Raw genomic sequence first — 19,526 nt, 5'->3', positions numbered from 1 at the left:
ACTATTTAAGTTACCCATGGTCTTCTAGCTTTAAATGCTGCTGTAGATTTTGTGGCCTATCTGATCATTTTTTTCTCTTTATATGTTTTTTTACCAGCATAGAAAAATATCATTAATTTTTCCTAATTCAGAAACCTAATTATGATGTATCTTTATAAATTATTTTCTATATTTTCCCTAGTTCTAGTGATTCAACACTGTTAATCTAGATTAAAAAGTACTATTTAATTTTTCCTTTCACAAATTAATTTGTGTATGTTATTTATTAGAATTACTTTTAGTTCCTTTTTTATCTCTATTTCAGGGACATCAGATTTTAATGTTCTTTATATTAAAATATTTTAATTGTTTTCCTGCTCTATTATTTTCTAATTATTCTAATCAATTTTTATTTTCCTAATTCAATGAAATTACCCCAAATTATCCATTAGTACATTCACTTTTTCAACATGAGCATTGTTTACTATTTCTAATTTACTTAATATTTTATGTGCTGTTTTTACTAATATCTCAAAAGCTAACCTATATCCTTTATCACCTCTTTTTGTTTTATAGTCTGAGTTTTGATCTCTTGTTCATAACTTTTACATTCTTATTACATATCAAATCTCCTTTTATTTTAATTCTGTATTATGCCTGGCTGTGATTTTTTATTTTTCTCCCGTCAATATTGCGTACGTTTTTATCAAGTCTTGATTTTCATCTTGCTCTCTCAGTGTTTGTTCTGAATTTTTATAGGTGCCTATACTTGTTCCAAGTTATCTCAGATTCACTTATTTTTACTCAGAGGCAAAGTTGAAGGCTACTTATAATATTCCATTCATATTACTGAAAACTGAAATTCAGGAGGTAGGAGAAAAGGTAAATTCAGATGCAATTTTATGCAGCCCTTGGTTTTCACTATTCCCCTCACTCACATTTCAGTTAAATGACTTATTAATATGTATGTTTAAGTCATTTTCAGAATATTATAAATTCAATTCAGGAGCTGGGTCTGAGGTTAGGAGATTCAGTAAGGCTTAATATGATTTTATTTTGTTCTTATAAATGATGGCCTTGATGTCTAATCCTTTAGACTATTATCAGGTTGTTAACTGCCGATTATTTGGTTCATTTTACTATATATCAGAGTAGGCAAATTCTTTAATTTTTAAAACTCTACTTTATTTTATAGACTACTCATTTAATTTTATTGATGATTTTAAATTTTATTGATGATTTATAAACAGAATCATAAATATTCATAGACTTTTTCAATAAAATACCTAAAATTATTTATTTTAAAATACCTTAATATTAACTCTAAAACTAATATCAACTCTGAAATTATCATGAAACAAAAGAATCTAGTGTATATTTTACATATGCATATATTTGTATTCCATTTTATTATTCTTTAAAGAAATTAAGAAACACAAAAGATACATTTAAGTACATAAACCATAGTAATTTCATTTATTCACAATGTTTTAAGGTAGCAGTAATAAAAGATTAGTATAGAATAAAATATAAAATAATTTTTTAAATTAGCATAGTTCTTTCTTATCTCATGTATAAGAAAGCATGCTTTATTTTTATTTGGATTCACATGTATAAGTTTATAAAGCTTTTATAAATTTCAAATATTAAATATCTATCCATAAATGATAAAAAGCTTGAATGATTTGGAGAGATAGGTTTTATCACCACTGTAGTCCGACTTGATTGTATTCAAAAGAACCATGTGAAATTACTGTTTTGACTCTACCTATATTTTTATTCAGTTAAAAGAGTATATGATTGCCCTGGACATTTTGGTTCAGCAGTTAGAGCGTTGGCCCATGGACCAGAGAGTCACGGGTTTGATTCCTGGTCAAGAGCACATATCTCAGTTGTGGATTCGATCCCCAGCCCCCATCAGGGTTGTACAGGAAGCAACTAGTTGATGTCTCTCTCACATCAATGTTTCTCTCTCTCTCTCTACTTCCTTTCCATTTTATCTAAAAAAATAATAATAATCAGTGGAAAAATATCTTCAGGTGAGGATTTTTTTTTTTTAAGTATATGATTATTTTTTCTCACTGTACACAAAAAAAGAACACAGTGCTGCTGGACCTACTGTGCCACATTCACTGTTGAATGATGACCACATTTCTCCTTCCCCAGTCCCAACAATGTCCTGCTCACACTAGGACATTTCTTCATAAACCACTTACCTTATGTCATCTTCATGTTTCCAGACTGAAAATTTTATTTCATCACAAAACCAAAGAGAAATATACTAATTCTGTTTTAGCCACCAAATGTCAAGTGAAGACTGAACTTCCTTTTCAATTACGTTACATATACCCATTGTTATTTTGAGAGATCATCAGAGATGTTAGCTCTACAGCTATGACTACTGTGATACCCTAATGGTTAGGAGCTCAAATTCCAGCAAGATACTTCTATTCACCTTGAAAACCCCTTGCATTTCTAAAATTACCCTAGTCCTTTCATCTAATTTGAACACTGCCAATTGAGACAACATCCTTTGTATTACAAATACACAACTGTGTGCAATGGAGGAATCTCAGACATATAAAAATGACTCATCATTGTTGACTATCAATTTCCTGTGCCTGTCTTTATTAATGAGTCAGATATTAGGGTCCTTACTTATGGACTGTTTAATGGCTATTTTCCCATAGTATGGGTTAGCCAATCTTGCTCTTAGAACAGTCCTTGGAATCACACTTCAAACAATATTAAGATTCCTTCTTGAAAAAATTAAGTTTATTCCTTCTTTATATGCTTATATTTGACCAAATCAAATGTAAAAAAATTTGCATTGTGTAAAAAATGTACTTCTTCTTCTATACTGCCCCTGCCCCCCTGCCCTTTACAAGTCTTAAAATGCTATGCAATCAGCAAAGTTCCACAGCAAGTATGAAATGTTGCCTCAACACATCTGTGGCCTTTGCATAACATAACATTATGCAAAGATATCTTATACTTATCTTCAACGAAAACAAAATCTCTAATCTCTGTCTATGTCTTTGTCTACCAGTTATAAAGAGAATGCTATGAGGTTATCAAGGATTCACCACGATCAGCCTGTAAAGCCCTTGGATCGAGCAGTCTTCTGGATTGAGTTTGTCATGCGCCACAAAGGAGCCAAGCACCTTCGGCCAGCTGCTCACAACCTCACTTGGTTCCAGTACCACTCGTTGGATGTGATCGGGTTCCTGCTGGCCTGTGTGGCAACTGCAATATTTTTGGTCACAAAATGTTGTTTATTTTCTTGTCGAAAATTTGGTAAAACAGGAAAGAAAAAAAAGAGGGAATAGAACATTCTAAGTGTGGTAAAGATCTGAGTGGGCAATCCTGTTCAGTTTAGCCACAATTACCTTAATGAAAACATATCCTCTCTATCATGTTTTAAAAATTGCCATTCCTGTACCTTAGCCTACAGATAAAGCCTAGAATATGACAACAAACACCATTAATTGGTAAGCATGTGCCATTCTTCCTTTGTTTTTTGCCAGGTGGTTTTACCCACCTCCTCTCACTTTTCTGACACAGGGACACTAATAATTTTATGTAGTTTCTATGCATAATATCAAAATTGTCTTTATTTTATTTTATGGGGGGGGTATGTGCTCCTAATGGGAACCAAACCCAGGACTCTTTGGTCTGCAGGCCGACACTCCAACCACTGAACCAAACCGCCCAGGGCAAAATTGTCTTTATTTTTAACCCTAAATGATATGCTGACTAACAATATGCTAAATCATGGGGAACACAGAAAATGTGAGCTAAATTTGATGGATGTAGGAAACACAGAAGAATAAAATTCACAAGTTCTCTAGAACATCCAAATTAGGGAAACATCATAGAAAATTAATACAAGAATAATATCTGGGATTGTTGTTTTTTTTTTGCGTTTTTGTTTTTGTTTTTCATAAAAATAAGCCCTTGTTACTGGGGTCAGAGCATGAAATGATAATAACTGGGATGGCACATCACACTAGGATCTACAAATTTCCATTGAACACACGCATAATCAGTTTATATTTCACCTTTAGTCCACAAATATTCTTGAGTGAGCTCTAGTGAAGGGTCTGGGTACTACTTTCAAACAAAAGAGATCAATTAGTCATTTTTTCTCAAGGACAGAGAATGTAGCATATGTTAAAAGTAAACAGATCACTTTAGAGAAAATAACAATATAAAATACAGAAAAATATTTATTAATTTTATGAAAATTTTAATTAACAGTACAACTAATTAAAAAGTTAAATGTCGATTCATTATATTTTAAAATCATTGGTACTCATAATCTATAATCACTATAATCAAAGGTTTAGTTTTCTGGCAAAAAACATTTACTTGGAATGTAAGATCATTATATTACTTTTCAATCTCTATCATCTACAAATTTAAATTAATTAATTGTTATGCCAAGAATATAAGATATTAGCAGATCTCCTTGACCAAAAATGTAATACTAAATATTTATCAGTGAAAAAACTAATTAAAGGCAAATATTCATGTTTGAATCATCTTTGCATTAATTTAACAAATAGATTAAAGACTGAACTTTCTTTACCCTTTGTAAACTTAATGACATGTCCAACTAAAGATTTAATTTCAGTGTCTGATGTATAATAAATGACATCTATTGGCCTACTGACAATGTTGAAATACTTATTCATTTCAATATGGTATGCTAAAAATTACTTCCAATTTTAAAATAACTGTATCATGAAAGCATATAAGTATTTCTTCTTGAACATATTCATTACTGAAAATGCAAATAAATTCTACAATTTTTTGTGAAGGCTAAAAATGTACTTATTATAAATTAACATTTTAAAAGGGTAACTCACATTGATGTATTTTGACTATTACACTTTTGTTATATTTTGAGAATAACTATTTTTGCTCTAGGCCCAGTTTATTTTCTTCAATTAGAAGGCAATGAATGGCTATGATCCAATGAGAAGTGGGCTGGTCTTCCGCAGTGCTGAGCTCTACCCAAATTCAAGCATCCATTTGGTTTCTGATACAGGCCACCATTGCATAGGAGACTTGCTTGTGCTCAATATCCACTGTTCACATGACTTTCCCCCTCCTTCTCTCTGATTATCCACAGGTTTCTTTCTTTTCCTGAATATCATCAGATGCCAGCTGGTGAAAATTCTTTGGTGATACCAACTTCATTAGCATAACTTCAGCATATACTTTTTAAAAGTCTTAGAATGGACTTTCCTTACCATTCATAAAACTCTTCAGATGAGAAAACTCTCATCTCTAATAAAGCAGAAACCATGTGCCATTGATCAGAGTACTTTGCACAATTCTTATATTCTCAGAGCTTAGAGATGCTCAGAAGCCTGGATTTATTACTTTTACTTTTTTTGTTCATATGTGTTCCATGTGCTCCTATGGCAACATCTGCTGTGGTCAGGGTTCTTTACCTGGCAAGATGATCCAAATCTTCATCCATTCCAAATCAGTGTGATAATATAGGGTATCTCAAAATAAGTATACACAAAAAATTGTAATTATAAAGCCAGTGTTTATTAAAATACATTTCATTTTCAAAATTTAATAGAATCTACAGACACCTTGTATATACTGTCTGAATGATTTGTCACAGCTTTCCATTGACTTTTACTATTGGACTTCAGAGAATTAAGTAGTAATTGGCTGTATATGAGACAAAATTTTGCCTACACTTTATCATGTATCAGCAACCTAATTTATCTTTGGTCTTTTGAAACAATCACCATAACCAGGAGAGTAACACTTTCTCTGACTGGATCAACAATATGGTGTTTCCTCAGAAAATTAAAAATTGAACTGCCATTTGACCCAGTGATCCCACTTCTAGGATTATATCCTAAGAAGCCTGAAACACCAATCAGAAAGAATATATGTACTCCTATAGCAGCACTATTTACAATTGCTAAGATCTGGAAACAGCCCAAGTGTTCGTTAATAGATGTGGATAAAAAAGCTGTGGTACATATACATATGCAGCTGTAAGAAAGAAAGATCTCTTATGCTTTGAGATGACATACAGGGACCTAGAGTGTATTATCTAAGCAAAACAAGCTAGTCAACTTCCAAACTGCCTGACTCCAAGTTGTAAATAATGAAAAACAAACTTGTAAGGAGACCCATTCTCTTTCAATCCCCTGAACTCTGAACTCATGTATTCAAATTAAAATACTGAAGGCATCATGTATTAGGGCATGATTTCAAGCATACACTGCATCCTTTAATAGGGGATCATCTCAGCTAAAACTCTAAAAAGCTTTCATTAGCTAATAGGTAAAATCAGCAAATTGTGTGGATATTAGATTTTGTTACATTTTTTTTACTATAAATATGTTTCCTGGTTATACACATGTTGATATCAATAACATGATTTTTACTAAGACTTTGTACTCATGGTTTGTGAGGCTGGCAAAAGTACTACAGAGAGTTGGGAGAGGGATAATTGTTATTTGAAATTTAACTACTTCTATGGAGAAAAAGGATGCATCTTCTAGGATGGAAGGTGACCAGTGCAATCTTCTAGCTTCTGGCTAGTTAGAATCCTAGGAAGTGGGGCCATATTGAGAAGGAGGTAGAGAGATATCTCTATTAACAAATTGAGGATATAACATCTAAAGTAGCCAGATAAGCCCTTAGTGAGGTGAATTCAATGAGAGAGAGAGAGAGAGAGAGAGAGAGAGAGAGAGAGAGAACATCAATGGCAGAGAAAGAAACATGGATTGGCTGTCTTTCATAGGTGCCCTACCATGGATCAAACCCATAACCTAGGCAGGCGCCCTGACTAAGAATCAAACTTGCAACCTTTTGGTGTATGGAACAACATTCCAACCAACTAAGCAAAATTTACTTTTCTTGTCTTTATCTTACTGCACTGCAGACTTATAAGACCAACTGCTATTCTTTATCTATGTTAAGATGTTCACATATACTTTACAAATGTACTATTTGAAAACGAGCTCCTGCTCTTACCCTACCCAACAAGTTCTCCTGAAATCATCCCTATGTCAATTAAAAATCATCTCAGTCCTTCCAGGGACTCAGGAAAAAATACTGGTCTCATTATGTATCTCTCTCTTTCAATTGTCTAACAATATCTGTCAGCATTACCTCACAGTACAGGGTAGGGCAAGAGTAGGTTTACAGTTGTTCATATGTAAAGTAATACAATAATTAATAAATAAGAATATAAGAATAAACTCTATGTTTTGCATCCTCACTACTGTAAGCCTACTTTTGCCCCACCCTGTATATCTAGAATTTGCACCCTACTCTTCACCTCCATGGGCTTTCCTTGGTTGTAAGTACCTTTATCTTTTACTTGGGTTAAAATAATAGACTCCGCAGTATAAACTTCAGTAAAGCCAAGCTGGTATAGCTCAGTGGTTGAGCATCGACCCATGCACCAAGAGGTCGCCAGTTTGATTCTTGGTCAGACCACATGCCCAGGTTGTGGGCCAAATCCCCAAAGGGAGTCATACATGAGAGAGCCAGTAGATGTTCTCTCATTGATGTTTCTATCTCTCTCTCCCTCTCCCTTTCTCTTTCCGAAATCAATAAAAGAGAAAATAAAAATAAATAAACTGCAGTAAAAAGACAGGTAAACTACCATGCTTCATGTTGCATAAAGGTATATTTCCAATATAAATGTTGTAGGAAGGAAGAAATCTCTACTGAAAAATTCAACCAGGTATAAAGGCATTGATTATCTCATTACTTTGGTGTCCCTTCATCCGTTAGGGTGCTGTTCTTGTCTATGTACTTAGGTAGGGACACCTATAATCTAACTCAAGACATTAAGAAAGTAAAGAACATTTTCCTGTTTAAGTCATGTGATCAAGATACTGTACACAGGTTGCTCACTTGCCTTTGCTGAGGATTTAGCGACATGGTCACACCTAAAACACCTAGTAAAAGTTGTCTCTAGATACCCATCTTCCTAATTTCTGATATCTAAAATATTAGGAATTGCTAAGCACTGAAGTCCCCTCTCCCTTTGACTTTTGCTTCATCTACATTTGACCATGTGTTCAGGCTAATTCCAAGAATTCTTTTAAATTAAAACAATCTCATTTAAATTACTACATAATATTAGAAAATATAGTCATTAAATAAAAATATATATTTGGTATGTCAAAATAAATAAGCTACTGAGTATTAACTATTTTTATAGATTAGTACATTATATTTATAACTCAAGTGTAAGTGAATAATAACTAAATGAAATAATAATTAGTCACTTATAATTCACTCTTTTGATCCACAATAACTCAGGTATAACATTTTAAATAAACCTTATGCAATAATTTTTATAAGTTTTTATTCCATTTCATTCTCTTTCATTGGATATATTCATATTTATTATTGTGAATCACTCCTTTAAATATAAAATTTTGGTAAATGTTATAAGCATGTTGCCTAAATGTCTTAGAAATCAAAATCACCTATAGGTTTGGTAGTCAAGATAGAATGTGAAGCACAGAAAACAAGGCATCTAGAGGATATAAATACATTGGCTAAGATGCTGTGAGATGGGGTTCTCATCAGTCACTGACAATATCATCCTGAGTGTCCTCAGGAATAACTTTGTTATCAAATTAAAAACATGAATCTGTATGACCTCAGACATAACTTTGAACACTAAAACATGATAACTCCAAAAGGAGACTTTCTACCCTGGGGTGTCTTTCACCACCAACTTTGATTAGAATCCTAAAGAGAAAATAATTCTAATCTGAGTTTTCTCTTTAATTTAGTTGAAAAGAATATTTTTTGGTGCATATAAGTGTTTGACCTGGTAATTTGCAAATAGTCAATCCTAAAATTAATAGGATTAACTGTCTGCAAGCTACCTGTATGTTTTCCTTCAAGAAATATAAATTAAAGGAAGTATGGCAGTTGTAGCATGTATACATATGTTTTCTTCACATCCCAAAAGGGTGTAAAATACTCCTAGAATTCTTGCTACAAGTATAGTGGCCCATCAGGAGATGTGATGAGATTTGACTCAGGAGGACAAAATGGACCAATATTCAAAAATTCTTCAAGTATATGAGTCAACCAGATACTATATAACAAGATGAAGACAGGATACATCCCTGACAGCACTGGAAAATCACTGGTAGTGATTTACAAATATGGCACAACTAATTTATCATTTTCTATTTAATTGGGGCAGGGGGAATGAGCTTTAAATCAATCAGTAGGTAGGAGTTCTTAAATTTTTGGCTGACTTCCTTGTAGTGAAAGACCTAACTATTTTTTTCTCTCCTATCCTCTCTACCTTACTCCATCTTCCTTTCTCTCTCTTTTTCTTTCTCTTTCCCTTCTTTCCCTTTCTTTCCTTCCCTTCTTTCCATCCACCCTTCCTTCCTTCCATCTGTCCCTCCCTTTCTTCCTCCTTCCTTCTTATATTATTTAATGCCCCCTTTCTATTTATGTTTGTAACCCAAAGTTATTCTGGAGGACCTAAACTTATTTTTCCCATAATAGCTTTAACAGTAAGTTAATAGTGAAATTTGCCCTTTTTAACTTGTGTGCTAATTGGGTCCACTTAATCTTTGTTTCCTTTAGGAAGACCCACTGAGTTATGTGAGGCTTGAAAACAATAGAAATATGGCTACTCTGAACATATTGGGATATTGAATTCCATATCCATATTTACCTATTTTTTAGTCTGTTGGAGGATTGCACAGCAAACCCACCAAAATTTTACTCAGAGTATTACAGTGGATTTTGTATATCCCTTGTGATAGGACTCCTGATAGCCTTTAAAGAATACAACCTCCTAACAGTGACATGCTACTGCAAATTTTGGATTGCATCTCCAAAACTATTTTCCACATCACGAATCTTCTAAGTGATATTAGTTCATATGGACATAACATTTGAGATTTTTTTTTTTTTTATCCTCACCCGAGGACATTTTTCCATTTTTTGTTCAGGTAGAGTGGGGGGGAGAGAGAGGAACAGAGAGAGAGAGAGAAACATCGATGTGAAAGGGACACATCAAGTGGCTGCCACCCGCACAACCGACCAGGGCCGGGGACAAACTGCAACCGAGGTGTGCCCTTAGCGGGAACCGAACCCGGGTCTCTCAGGACCACAGGCTGACGCTCCAACCGCTGAGCCAAACCGGCCAGGGCAACATTTGAGAATTTTAACTGAAGCATGACATGAATTAAGGGGCACCTTAAAATACCAGTAGGATTAAAGTGTACATAATGGATTGTAGGCATAGAAAAATAGAACCATGCAGATCACTGGGGAGACTGCTTTAGTATTCCTCACAAGCATAACTAAGATCAGAACAAAGGTATTTACTAGTATGGTAGAGAGATAAAGGTACTTTCATGAGACACTTTGGGGTAAATTCAAAGGTTTGGTAAGTGAAAGGAATTAACTATTCAGGGAAGAGGAGTTAAAGTGGACTACTTGATTTCTATCTTGTATGTTCATTTGAATAATGATGGCTCTGAAATAAGAAATGATGTGGAGGGACAACTTTTTTAAGATGAATATGTTCTTTTTCAGATTTATTCACTTCAAGGAATCAAAGCAATATCTGGTGGAAATTTTTAGAAGTCATTTGGAATACAGTCAATCATATTGTATAACTAGGTATGGTGTCAGATGGGCACCAGAATTATCGAGGTGATCACTTCATAAATTCTATAAATGTCTAATCACTGTGTTGTAAACCTTAAACTAATATATTGTATGTCAACTGTAATTGAGGAATAGGACAATTGTTTTTAAAAAGTAGTCATTTGGATAATACAAGGTCTCAATCTCAGCAAACAGCAAAAGAAATAGAGTAAGGGTCACCAGCATAAAAGAGACCATGGAAATGAGAGGACTCAAAAATTGAGTTAGTCCTTCACCAGCATGATGGTAGAATTTTTGAAATAAAGAAAATTGAATAACACATTATAAGTCTTCAAAGAAATGGTGTTAGGAATTTTGGAAGGAAATAGTATTAAGAAGGAAGAGATAGTAATAGATAAATATGATGACAATACTGTGCTTAGTAATCAATAGGGACTGAGGAAAGAGACCTTTTTTTTTTTTTATCCTCACCCGAGGACATTTTTCCATTTTTTGTACAGATAGAGTGGGAGGGAGAGAGAGGGAGAGAGAGAGAGGGAAACATCGATGTGAAAGGGACACATCGAGTGGCTGCCACCCGCACGACCAACCAGGGCTGGGGACAAACTGCAACCGAGGTACGTGCCCTTAGCAGGAACTGAACCCGGGTCTCTCAGGACCACAGGCCGACGCTCTAACCGCTGAGCCAAACCGGCCAGGGCAAGAGACCTTTTTTTTAAAGCCACTGAAATGAAACCATGATTTCTCAACAGTAGGGAATGAGACTACAGCTATGATCTTTTTTTTGTTGTTGTTGTTTTTTTTAAGTCTCTGCCATTCACTCTCCCAATTCAGATCAAAGTTCAGAGCAGCATAACATTAAGTTCTCTGTCAGCCAGTGTTCTCTGCTTTGGGGTCAGAGTTCACAGGTCAAGTTCAGTCCATCCAAAGAATCATGGGAGGATACTCGAGCTGTCCTCCTCCAGCTGTCCTCCTCCAGCTGCAGGGCACTGGCTCCCACTTCCAAACAGCCCACCACATCCATCTCATAGGTGTAGGCTTTGACTAAGGTCTGAGTTACTAAGGATTAGTCAAGACAGGCAGAGTCTATTTCATTGGTTGTCTCCATACTGCCATCCAACTTATGCTGCTTCATCAGGGTACATTCGCCCCTTCCTGGGGCTCTAGATTGTACATGTACAAGTACCCGTCAGAAGCTCCCACTAGCAATCGGGGAATCTTTGGAATTGTGGCAAGGGCACAAATGTTTTTGTGGCCACAGCAAGGCAGACAGACTGTGGCAAAAGCTCTACCCTGGTTAAAAATTTCTGTTACTTGGGAGTGCAAGTAGCTGGCAGAAGCCATGAGCGCCTTCTAAAAGTACCCAGTCCAGGTGGTGGGCTCCTCCCAAAGTTTTTCCTGCACCAGCTCAAGTTTGAAGAGATGCACAGTCTCAGGGTGGCTGGAGGAGAAATATGCCATTCATGCTGAGAGCCAGGGAGCAGATGCTCACGTACCTCTTAACTCCTCTTTCTGTTCATCTGGAATGAAAGATACCCTAAGCATGGTTTCCTTCTTGGAAGCAGTGGCAAGTTTGGTTCCACTGGCATTGAAAGACAGCGTGGCTCAAGGACTGTCTTGAGCCAGGATTATGTTGGCAGCTTTCCAGTTAAGGGTGTTGAAGATTGGCACCTCTCTGGTGGTAGTGCTGCTAGAGTTTGTCAAGTAGCAGCTGTCACTGTTCATGGATATCACACATGGGTTTGGGGATCTCCCTGATGGTGAGCAGTACCTTCATGGGTATACACAGAGACTCTTTCAGGCACACTATGAGTGTCTGCAGGTTTAACTTCACAGTTCGTATTGCCTTGGAGTTGCAGATCTCAGTTCCTTTCTTAAAGTGGCTAATTATAGCTTCCTAGGAGCTTTGAGGCTGACAAGGGCTACCAAGATGCTTGAGAACAATATTTCAACAATGCACCTGTCTTCAGTATCAAGTGCAGTCATAGGTCTGTTCCAGTTTATCCACAGAAGAAAGGGAGAAAAAAGTTAAAACCAGTCTTAACTACCAATAGCTAGGTTTGTGATGTCCTGGTTGAAGCTAGTGAAGAGCAGCTAGCCAGAGCCTGCCTCTCTGCTCTAACTGGCCGGGTTCATGGTGGGTGCCGGCAGGTGGGCCTGGCGGGGGTCTCACACTCAGGATGGAGATCATTTGTGTGCTTAGGGTCGACAAAGCCCTGCTGCCACCTGGGTCACCGCAGCTCACTGTGGGGGGTGGAGTTGGGGGTGCAGGTGGGGATCAATCATTGTCTTATCCTGTCCTAGCTCTTGTTTCTAGAGAGACCATCTTTTACTTGGGTTGTTGGAATATGAGCAAAATCTCTTCTAAGAATGTTGCAAGGTAAATAGTGTTCCCAGGAGAGCTCTTGATTTCTGTTTATTGTAAAATGTGTATTGATGTTTGAAATTTCATTCAAGATTCTGAATATCCATTTTTCCCCAGTCAAGTTGTAGCTACAACCCAACCTCAATAAAGAGATGCTATTATAGGAGATACTGAGTCAATATTTATTACACATACAGAATGAGATATGACATTTTTCTTGGCACTCTAATCTCTCAGTCTGTAATATCACATTCATTCTTCTAATCTTGCTTTTCACACATGCACAGACACAAACCACAAAATGAACTACAGTTCTTCACAAAGCCATCTCAAGTAAGTTATGCAAGATGAAAAAAATTGTTCTTTTCCCCCAAAATTCATCCACTAATATAAAAGTTTGTGCACCATGAGTACACCATCATAATTTACAGCTCTTCTGAAAAAACTAAGATGTAGTAGAAGGTACAAACTATTAATTGAGTGTCATAATGTAAAAGAAATTACCTTGATGTATATTATTATTGTAGAGGGAGTGATAGATAATCATCTGCCTAAGTCTGAATATCTAAGAGGTGTATACACATTTCAATGAAGTTGTCTTACTAAATTATTCTCTTTGGGGAGGGGGGAATCTAATCATCATTTTGATTCCTAAACCTACTGTTAATCTTGTATATAATATTTTATCTAATGATATTATCAGCTTTTTGGTCTTTCAAGCAGAAATCATTTTCTTTACATCTTTGTACAAACCACACATTTTTGCTCTTATACATTGTTTTTAGTCTCAGATATAATCACTAATCATAAATTTCAACTATAGTTGTCCCCCATATTACCTCCTTTGCCCACCTACTCTCAGGCCCCACCCTCCCCCTCCCCTGGCCTCCACCCCACTGTTATCTGTGTACATGGGCTATGCATATATGTTATTTGGCTAATCTCTCCACCTTCTTTTATCTAGTCCCCCACCCCCACCCTTTTCCCCTCTGATATTTGTCACCCTGTTCCATAAATCCATGTCTCTGGTTCTATTTTGCTGGTCAGTTTATTTTCTTCATTATATTCCACATATGAGTGAGATCATATGGTACTTGTCTTTCTCTGACTGACTTATTTCAATTAGCATAATAATCTCCAGGACCATCTGTGCTATCACAAAGGGTAACAGTTCCTTCTTTTTACAGCCACATAGTATTCCACTGGGTAAATGTACCACGGCTTTTTTTATCCACTCATCTACTGATGGACATTTGGCCTGATTCCAGGTCTTGGTTATTGTAAATAACGCTGCTATGACTATATGGGTGCACATATTCCTTCTCATTGGTGTTTTGGGATTCTTAGGATATCCAGAATTGTGATTACTGGGTCAAAGGGCAGTTTTATTTTTAATTTTCTGAGGCAACTCCATACTATTTTCCACAGTGGCTTCACCAGTCTGCATTCCCACTAACAGTGCACTAGAGTTGCCTTTTCTCCACATTCTTGCCAGCAGTTGTTGTTTACTGATTTATTGATGGTAGCCATTCTGGAATGTATGAGGTGATACCCCACTGTAGTTTTAATTTGCATCTCTCTGATGATTAGTGATATTGAACGCTTTTCATATGTCTGTTGGCCATCTGTATGTCCTCTTTGAAGAAGTGTCTAATCAAGTCCATTGCCTATTTTTATTTTTTTTCTTTATTGATTTTAGAAAGAGAGGAGAGGAGAGGGTGAGAGACAGAAATATCAATGAAAGAGAACATCAATTGGTGCCTCCTGCATGCCCCCTGCTGAGGACCTGGTCCACAACCTGAGCATATGCCCTAACTGGGAATTGAACTGGCGACCTCTTGGTGCATGGGTCGATGCTCAACCACTGAGCCACACCAGTCAGGCCCACTGCCCATTTTTAAATTGAATTGTTTGTCTTCCTGGAATTGAGTTGCATAAGTAATTTATATATTTTAAACATTAACCAACCCCTTATCAGATATAACATTGGCAAATATGTTCTCCCATACAGTGGGTTCCTTTTCCTTTTGTTGATGGTTTCTTTTGCTGTGCAGAAGATTTTTAGTTTGATATAGTTACATTTGTTTATTTTTTCCTGTGTTTCTTTTGCCCTAGGATATATATCAGAAAAAGATATTGCTTCAAGAGTTGTCTGAGATTTTATTGCCTGTTTTCTTCTAGAATTTTTATGGTTTTGCTACTTACATTTAAGTTTTTTATCCATTTTGAGTTTATTTTTGTGTATGGTATAGGTTGGTGGTCTAGTTTCATGTTTTTGCATATACCTGTGCAATTTTCCCAGCATCATTAATTGAAGAAACTGTTTTTACTCCATCATATGCTCTTGCCTCCTTTGTCAAATATTAATTGACCATAAAGATGTGGGTTGATTTCTGGGGTCTCTGTTCTGTTCCATTGATCTATATGCCTGTTCTTGTGCCAGTAGCAGACTGTTTTAATTACAATGGCTTTGTAGTATCATTTGATATTGGGTATTGTGATTCCTGAAACTTCCTCCAGATTGCTGAGGTTATTTGGTATCGTTTTTGGTTCCATATAAATTTTTGGAATATTTGCCATTGGTATTTTAATAGGAATTGTGTTTAATATATAGATTGCTTAGGTTGTATGGGCATTTTAATGGTTATTTGTTCCAATCCATGAATAGAGTATATGCTTTTACTTATTTGTAACTTTCTCTGTTTCTTTCTTCAATGTCTTAAAGTTTTCCAAGTACAGGTCTTTCACTTCCTTGGCTAAGTTTATTCCTAGGAACCTTATTTTGTTGTTGTTGCAATAGTAAATGGCATTGTTTTCTTAGTTTCTCTTTCTGATACATAAAAATTGGTAATGTATAAAAATGCCACTAATTGTGTTTATCTATACCACCATCTTGACTGGAAGTCTTGCTTACAATGCATTCTTGATGTCAGATATGGTATTCATTTCTGACTCCTACTTATTTATGGTTTTATGTCCTTTTTCATACTGATGTAGTTTCCACTAAGTTTATTGTAATTTGCACTAAGTTCCTTGAGAATAGTTATAACCATTACATTGAACTCTATATCTGATAAATTGCTTGCTTCCATTTCATTTAGCTTTTTTCCTGGACATTCCTTCTGTTCTTTCATTTGGGGCTCCTTTTTTCCCATTTTATCTGTCTTTTTGTGTTTGTTTCTATGTATTAGATAGAACAGCTACTACTTCCCGTGTTCATGGTATGGCCTTATGTAGTAGGTGTCCTGTGGGACCCAGTGGTGCAGTCTCCTTGATCTCCTGAGCTGGATGCTCTAGGAATGTCCCTTGTATGGGCTATGTGGGCCCTCCTATTGTAATTGGGTCTTAACTGATGTTGGCCTGTTCATGGGTAGGATCTACCCTCAGGTTGACTGACTGTAAGGCTCAACCTTGACCATGTCCTGAAAGGTGTTGTACAGGTGCTGACAGAACAAAACAAAACAAAACAAAAAACCACCAACAACAGAGAATAAGAGAAAAGAAAAATAGAAATATTAAAAGAAAAAAATATGAAAAGAAAAATATATAGAAAACATGGGGGGAAAGGAATAAAAGAAAAAATAAAGTAAAAAAAAAGGAGGAGAAAAATAAGAGATATGAAAGAAAAACAAGAAAAGAATGGAAAAGAAAAAAGCAGCGTTTGCCTCAGCAGAGTTTAGTGCCAGCTGCACTCTCCCTTTGGATATGCTATTTGTGAAGCGCGTTGGATCCTGCTTTGATGTTGTCTGAATCTGGCCATTTTGTGTGCCAGTTCTGGGCCTCCCAGAAGGTTCTCTAGTGCAAGCCAATGTCAGACACTGTTCGCACCAGGCCCTCAGCAACCTTTCCAAAGCTATAAGCAATCCACAGTCTGTGACTGCCTCCGCTGGGCTTGGCTGCACCCAGGAAGGACCAAGGTGCTCTCCAAAGCTGGCTTTTACCAGTACAAGGTGGAGGGTGGGGGGTTCCGCAAACATCCCATGGCACCCAGGATCCACCTCGGCCTGCCTCCACCTGCTGGCTGCCACTTTTAGTCACTGAAAAGGCTCAGATTCTGGAGCCTCTGGTGGTATCAGGAGGATGGGACCTCTCGGATCTACCATGAAGTGGAGGTCATGTTAAGACTTCAGGTAAGATGGTGAATATGTTCCCCTGCCCCAGAGCCACACTCTGTCTTATACTTGTTCGCTGTCCTCGGCAGGGTACAGCGCCTATTAGACAGGCGAGTGGGGCCTCCAGAGCTCAGAGGTTGGGAGGGTGCTTCTATTGGCTCTTCTGTGAGGGAAAAGTGCCAATCAGGTTCCTGGGAAAGTGGGTGAAATGGCCCTGCCCCAAAGATGGTCACTGACACCCTCTGAGTCGGACCAAACTTGTATACCCCGGCCTATGGGGCTGTCTCCTCAGGAGGGCTTAAGATACAGGGTGGGGCAAGTGGGATTCCTGAGGGGTGATTGCTTCCCCCAAGGTTGATGCTGGTGGGAGGGGCTTGCTCCTCTCAAGAGTAATGGCTGCTGTGGTATCCAGGGATGACCCAGTACAGGTATCCTGGTGGCTGTTCCCTCATGTCTTTCCCCAAAGCCACGTACTCCAGTCTCTCCTCAGACAACTCCAGTCCACACCACCTTCCCTCTGCTGGAGCCCAAGGTAAGTGGCTGAAATGAAAATCTCATGTGTTGGCCCTTTAAAAAAGTAGTTTGTTTTCAGCAGACTCCACCTCTCTCTGGCAGACAGAAACCTGCCACCTTTCATTGCTGGGTCTACATGAGCACCTGTTCCTGGTTCTGGCACTCCAGACTCAGGAGCCTAGTCTGGGATTAAGGCTTCATGCCTCTCAGGATAACCATCCACACTCCCTGCAGCTGAGATATCCTTCTGCAACTTTGGCCTGCCACATGGGAGTGAGGCCAACACCACCCTTCCCACCAGTCTTGCAGTGGCCTCTTCTGCCAGTCCTTCATCCAAAGTCTCCTCTTCAGATAGTCTTCAGTTAATAATTCAGGGTGATTATTTCCCAGGTTAGTTTTATTTCCAGTTTTGTTCTGGGAGGAGGTGCAAGAAAGATCCATCTACTCTGCCATCATCTTGAAAACCCCACATTTACTATTTTCAATCTATGTTTCAGGCCATTATGGTCTCATGTTTTTTTTTTTTTTTTTATCCTCACCCGAGGATATTTTTTACATTTTTTGTACAGATAGAGTGGGAGGGAGAGAGAGGAAGGAGAGAGAGAGAGAAACATCGACGTGAAGGGACACATCGAGTGGCTGCCACCCGCACGACCAACCAGGGCCGGGGACAAACTGCAACCGAAGTACGTGCCCTTAGCGGGAACCGAACCCCGGTCTCTCCGGACCGCAGGCCGACGCTCTAACCGCTGAGCCAAACTGGCCAGGGCAGGTCTCATGTTTAAGTTACTAATACACATTTTTAATCATATTTCCTTCTTTTAAATTCTTGCCTTTGTATGCCAATTTATGTTTAGCTGTCAGAATTCTTTGCTAAAGGAAAAATTTGATCTTGTGATTGACCTTCTTAAAAATTTGAGTAGTCCAGCCTATGTGGCTCAGTGCTTGAGCATTGACCCATGCCCCAAGAGGTTGCCAGTTTGATTCCCAGTAAGGACATATACCCGGGTTGTGGGCCAGATCCCCAGTGGGGGGCATGCAGGAGGTGGCCAATCAATGTTCTGTCTCATTGATGTTTCTATCTTTCCGCTCTCTCTAAAATCAATAAAGGAAAAAAAAAATTATTTTAAATAAAATTAGAGTAAATAGTTTTGCCTCTGTATTAAAATCCTAACCATTGAAGACTACCTATTGTCTCCTATTTCAATCTAACTTTCTATAACCTACTGCCCACAACTTCGTCTGTGATCCATACTCACTTAAATGCTTTCCAAATACCTATGAATTTTTCTCATTCCTCTACTCACTGTGAAATCTGTTCTTTTTGCCACACTCTGCCTGGGTCCTACCAAGGTTTTCATCTCACCTCATACGTTATCTACTTTATTAAAGCTGTTACCAATTATTCCATAGAGGATTATGTTTTTTCTCTGTAATTCTGAACACCCTGTACTAGTCATAAAACTCTTATCAAAATATTCCTAATAGCTATCCAAGCAAATTATTTGTTATTTCCCATAGGAAAAAAAGATGTTCAATATGTTTTCACCTAAGCCACTTGAAACCTTCAAACACAGAGTGGAATGAATGTTGGGGTGTGTGTGTGTGTGTGTGTGTAAGAGAGAGAGAGAGAGAGAGAGAAGAGGGAGGGAAACATTAACGTTAGGGAGTTCTTATTTGTTATTTTTCTTATTTCAGATCTAGAGAATAAATGTATCTCTACTTAATGTATTTTATTTTTAAGTTCTGGAAGTTGAAATAATTTTTCCCAGCTATTATTCTATTTTCTTTCCTCAATAAACATTAACCTTGCATATTACACATAAAAATGTTCCTTTTAAAGTTAATTTTTAACATATTATATGTCTTAACTGCCATTTGATCTCTGCACTCAGGAGAAATAC

The 19,526-nt window shown here is 37.2% G+C and overlaps 1 protein-coding gene and 1 pseudogene across 2 annotated transcripts in view; one reads left to right on the top strand and one right to left on the bottom strand.

The window, feature by feature from the left end:
• Nucleotides 1-3,308, top strand: part of LOC118633032 (UDP-glucuronosyltransferase 2A3-like) — a 61,795-nt gene extending 58,487 nt beyond the window's left edge. For both annotated transcript variants that reach the window (XM_036266449.1, XM_036266456.1), the window contains one exon: nt 3,029-3,308. In XM_036266449.1, the coding sequence (XP_036122342.1) occupies nt 3,029-3,308 (280 nt within the window). The remainder of the gene's footprint in view (nt 1-3,028) is intronic.
• An 8,239-nt stretch (nt 3,309-11,547) lies between these two features.
• Nucleotides 11,548-12,768, bottom strand: LOC118616187 (annotated as a pseudogene).
• Nucleotides 12,769-19,526: the final 6,758 nt, after the last annotated feature.

Source organism: Molossus molossus, unplaced genomic scaffold (assembly GCF_014108415.1).
Source record: "Molossus molossus isolate mMolMol1 unplaced genomic scaffold, mMolMol1.p scaffold_m16_p_1, whole genome shotgun sequence".
Classification (NCBI taxonomy): domain Eukaryota; kingdom Metazoa; phylum Chordata; class Mammalia; order Chiroptera; family Molossidae; genus Molossus; species Molossus molossus.
Note: the sequence above shows the minus strand (reverse complement) of the source record. Positions and strands in the feature narration are given on the sequence as shown.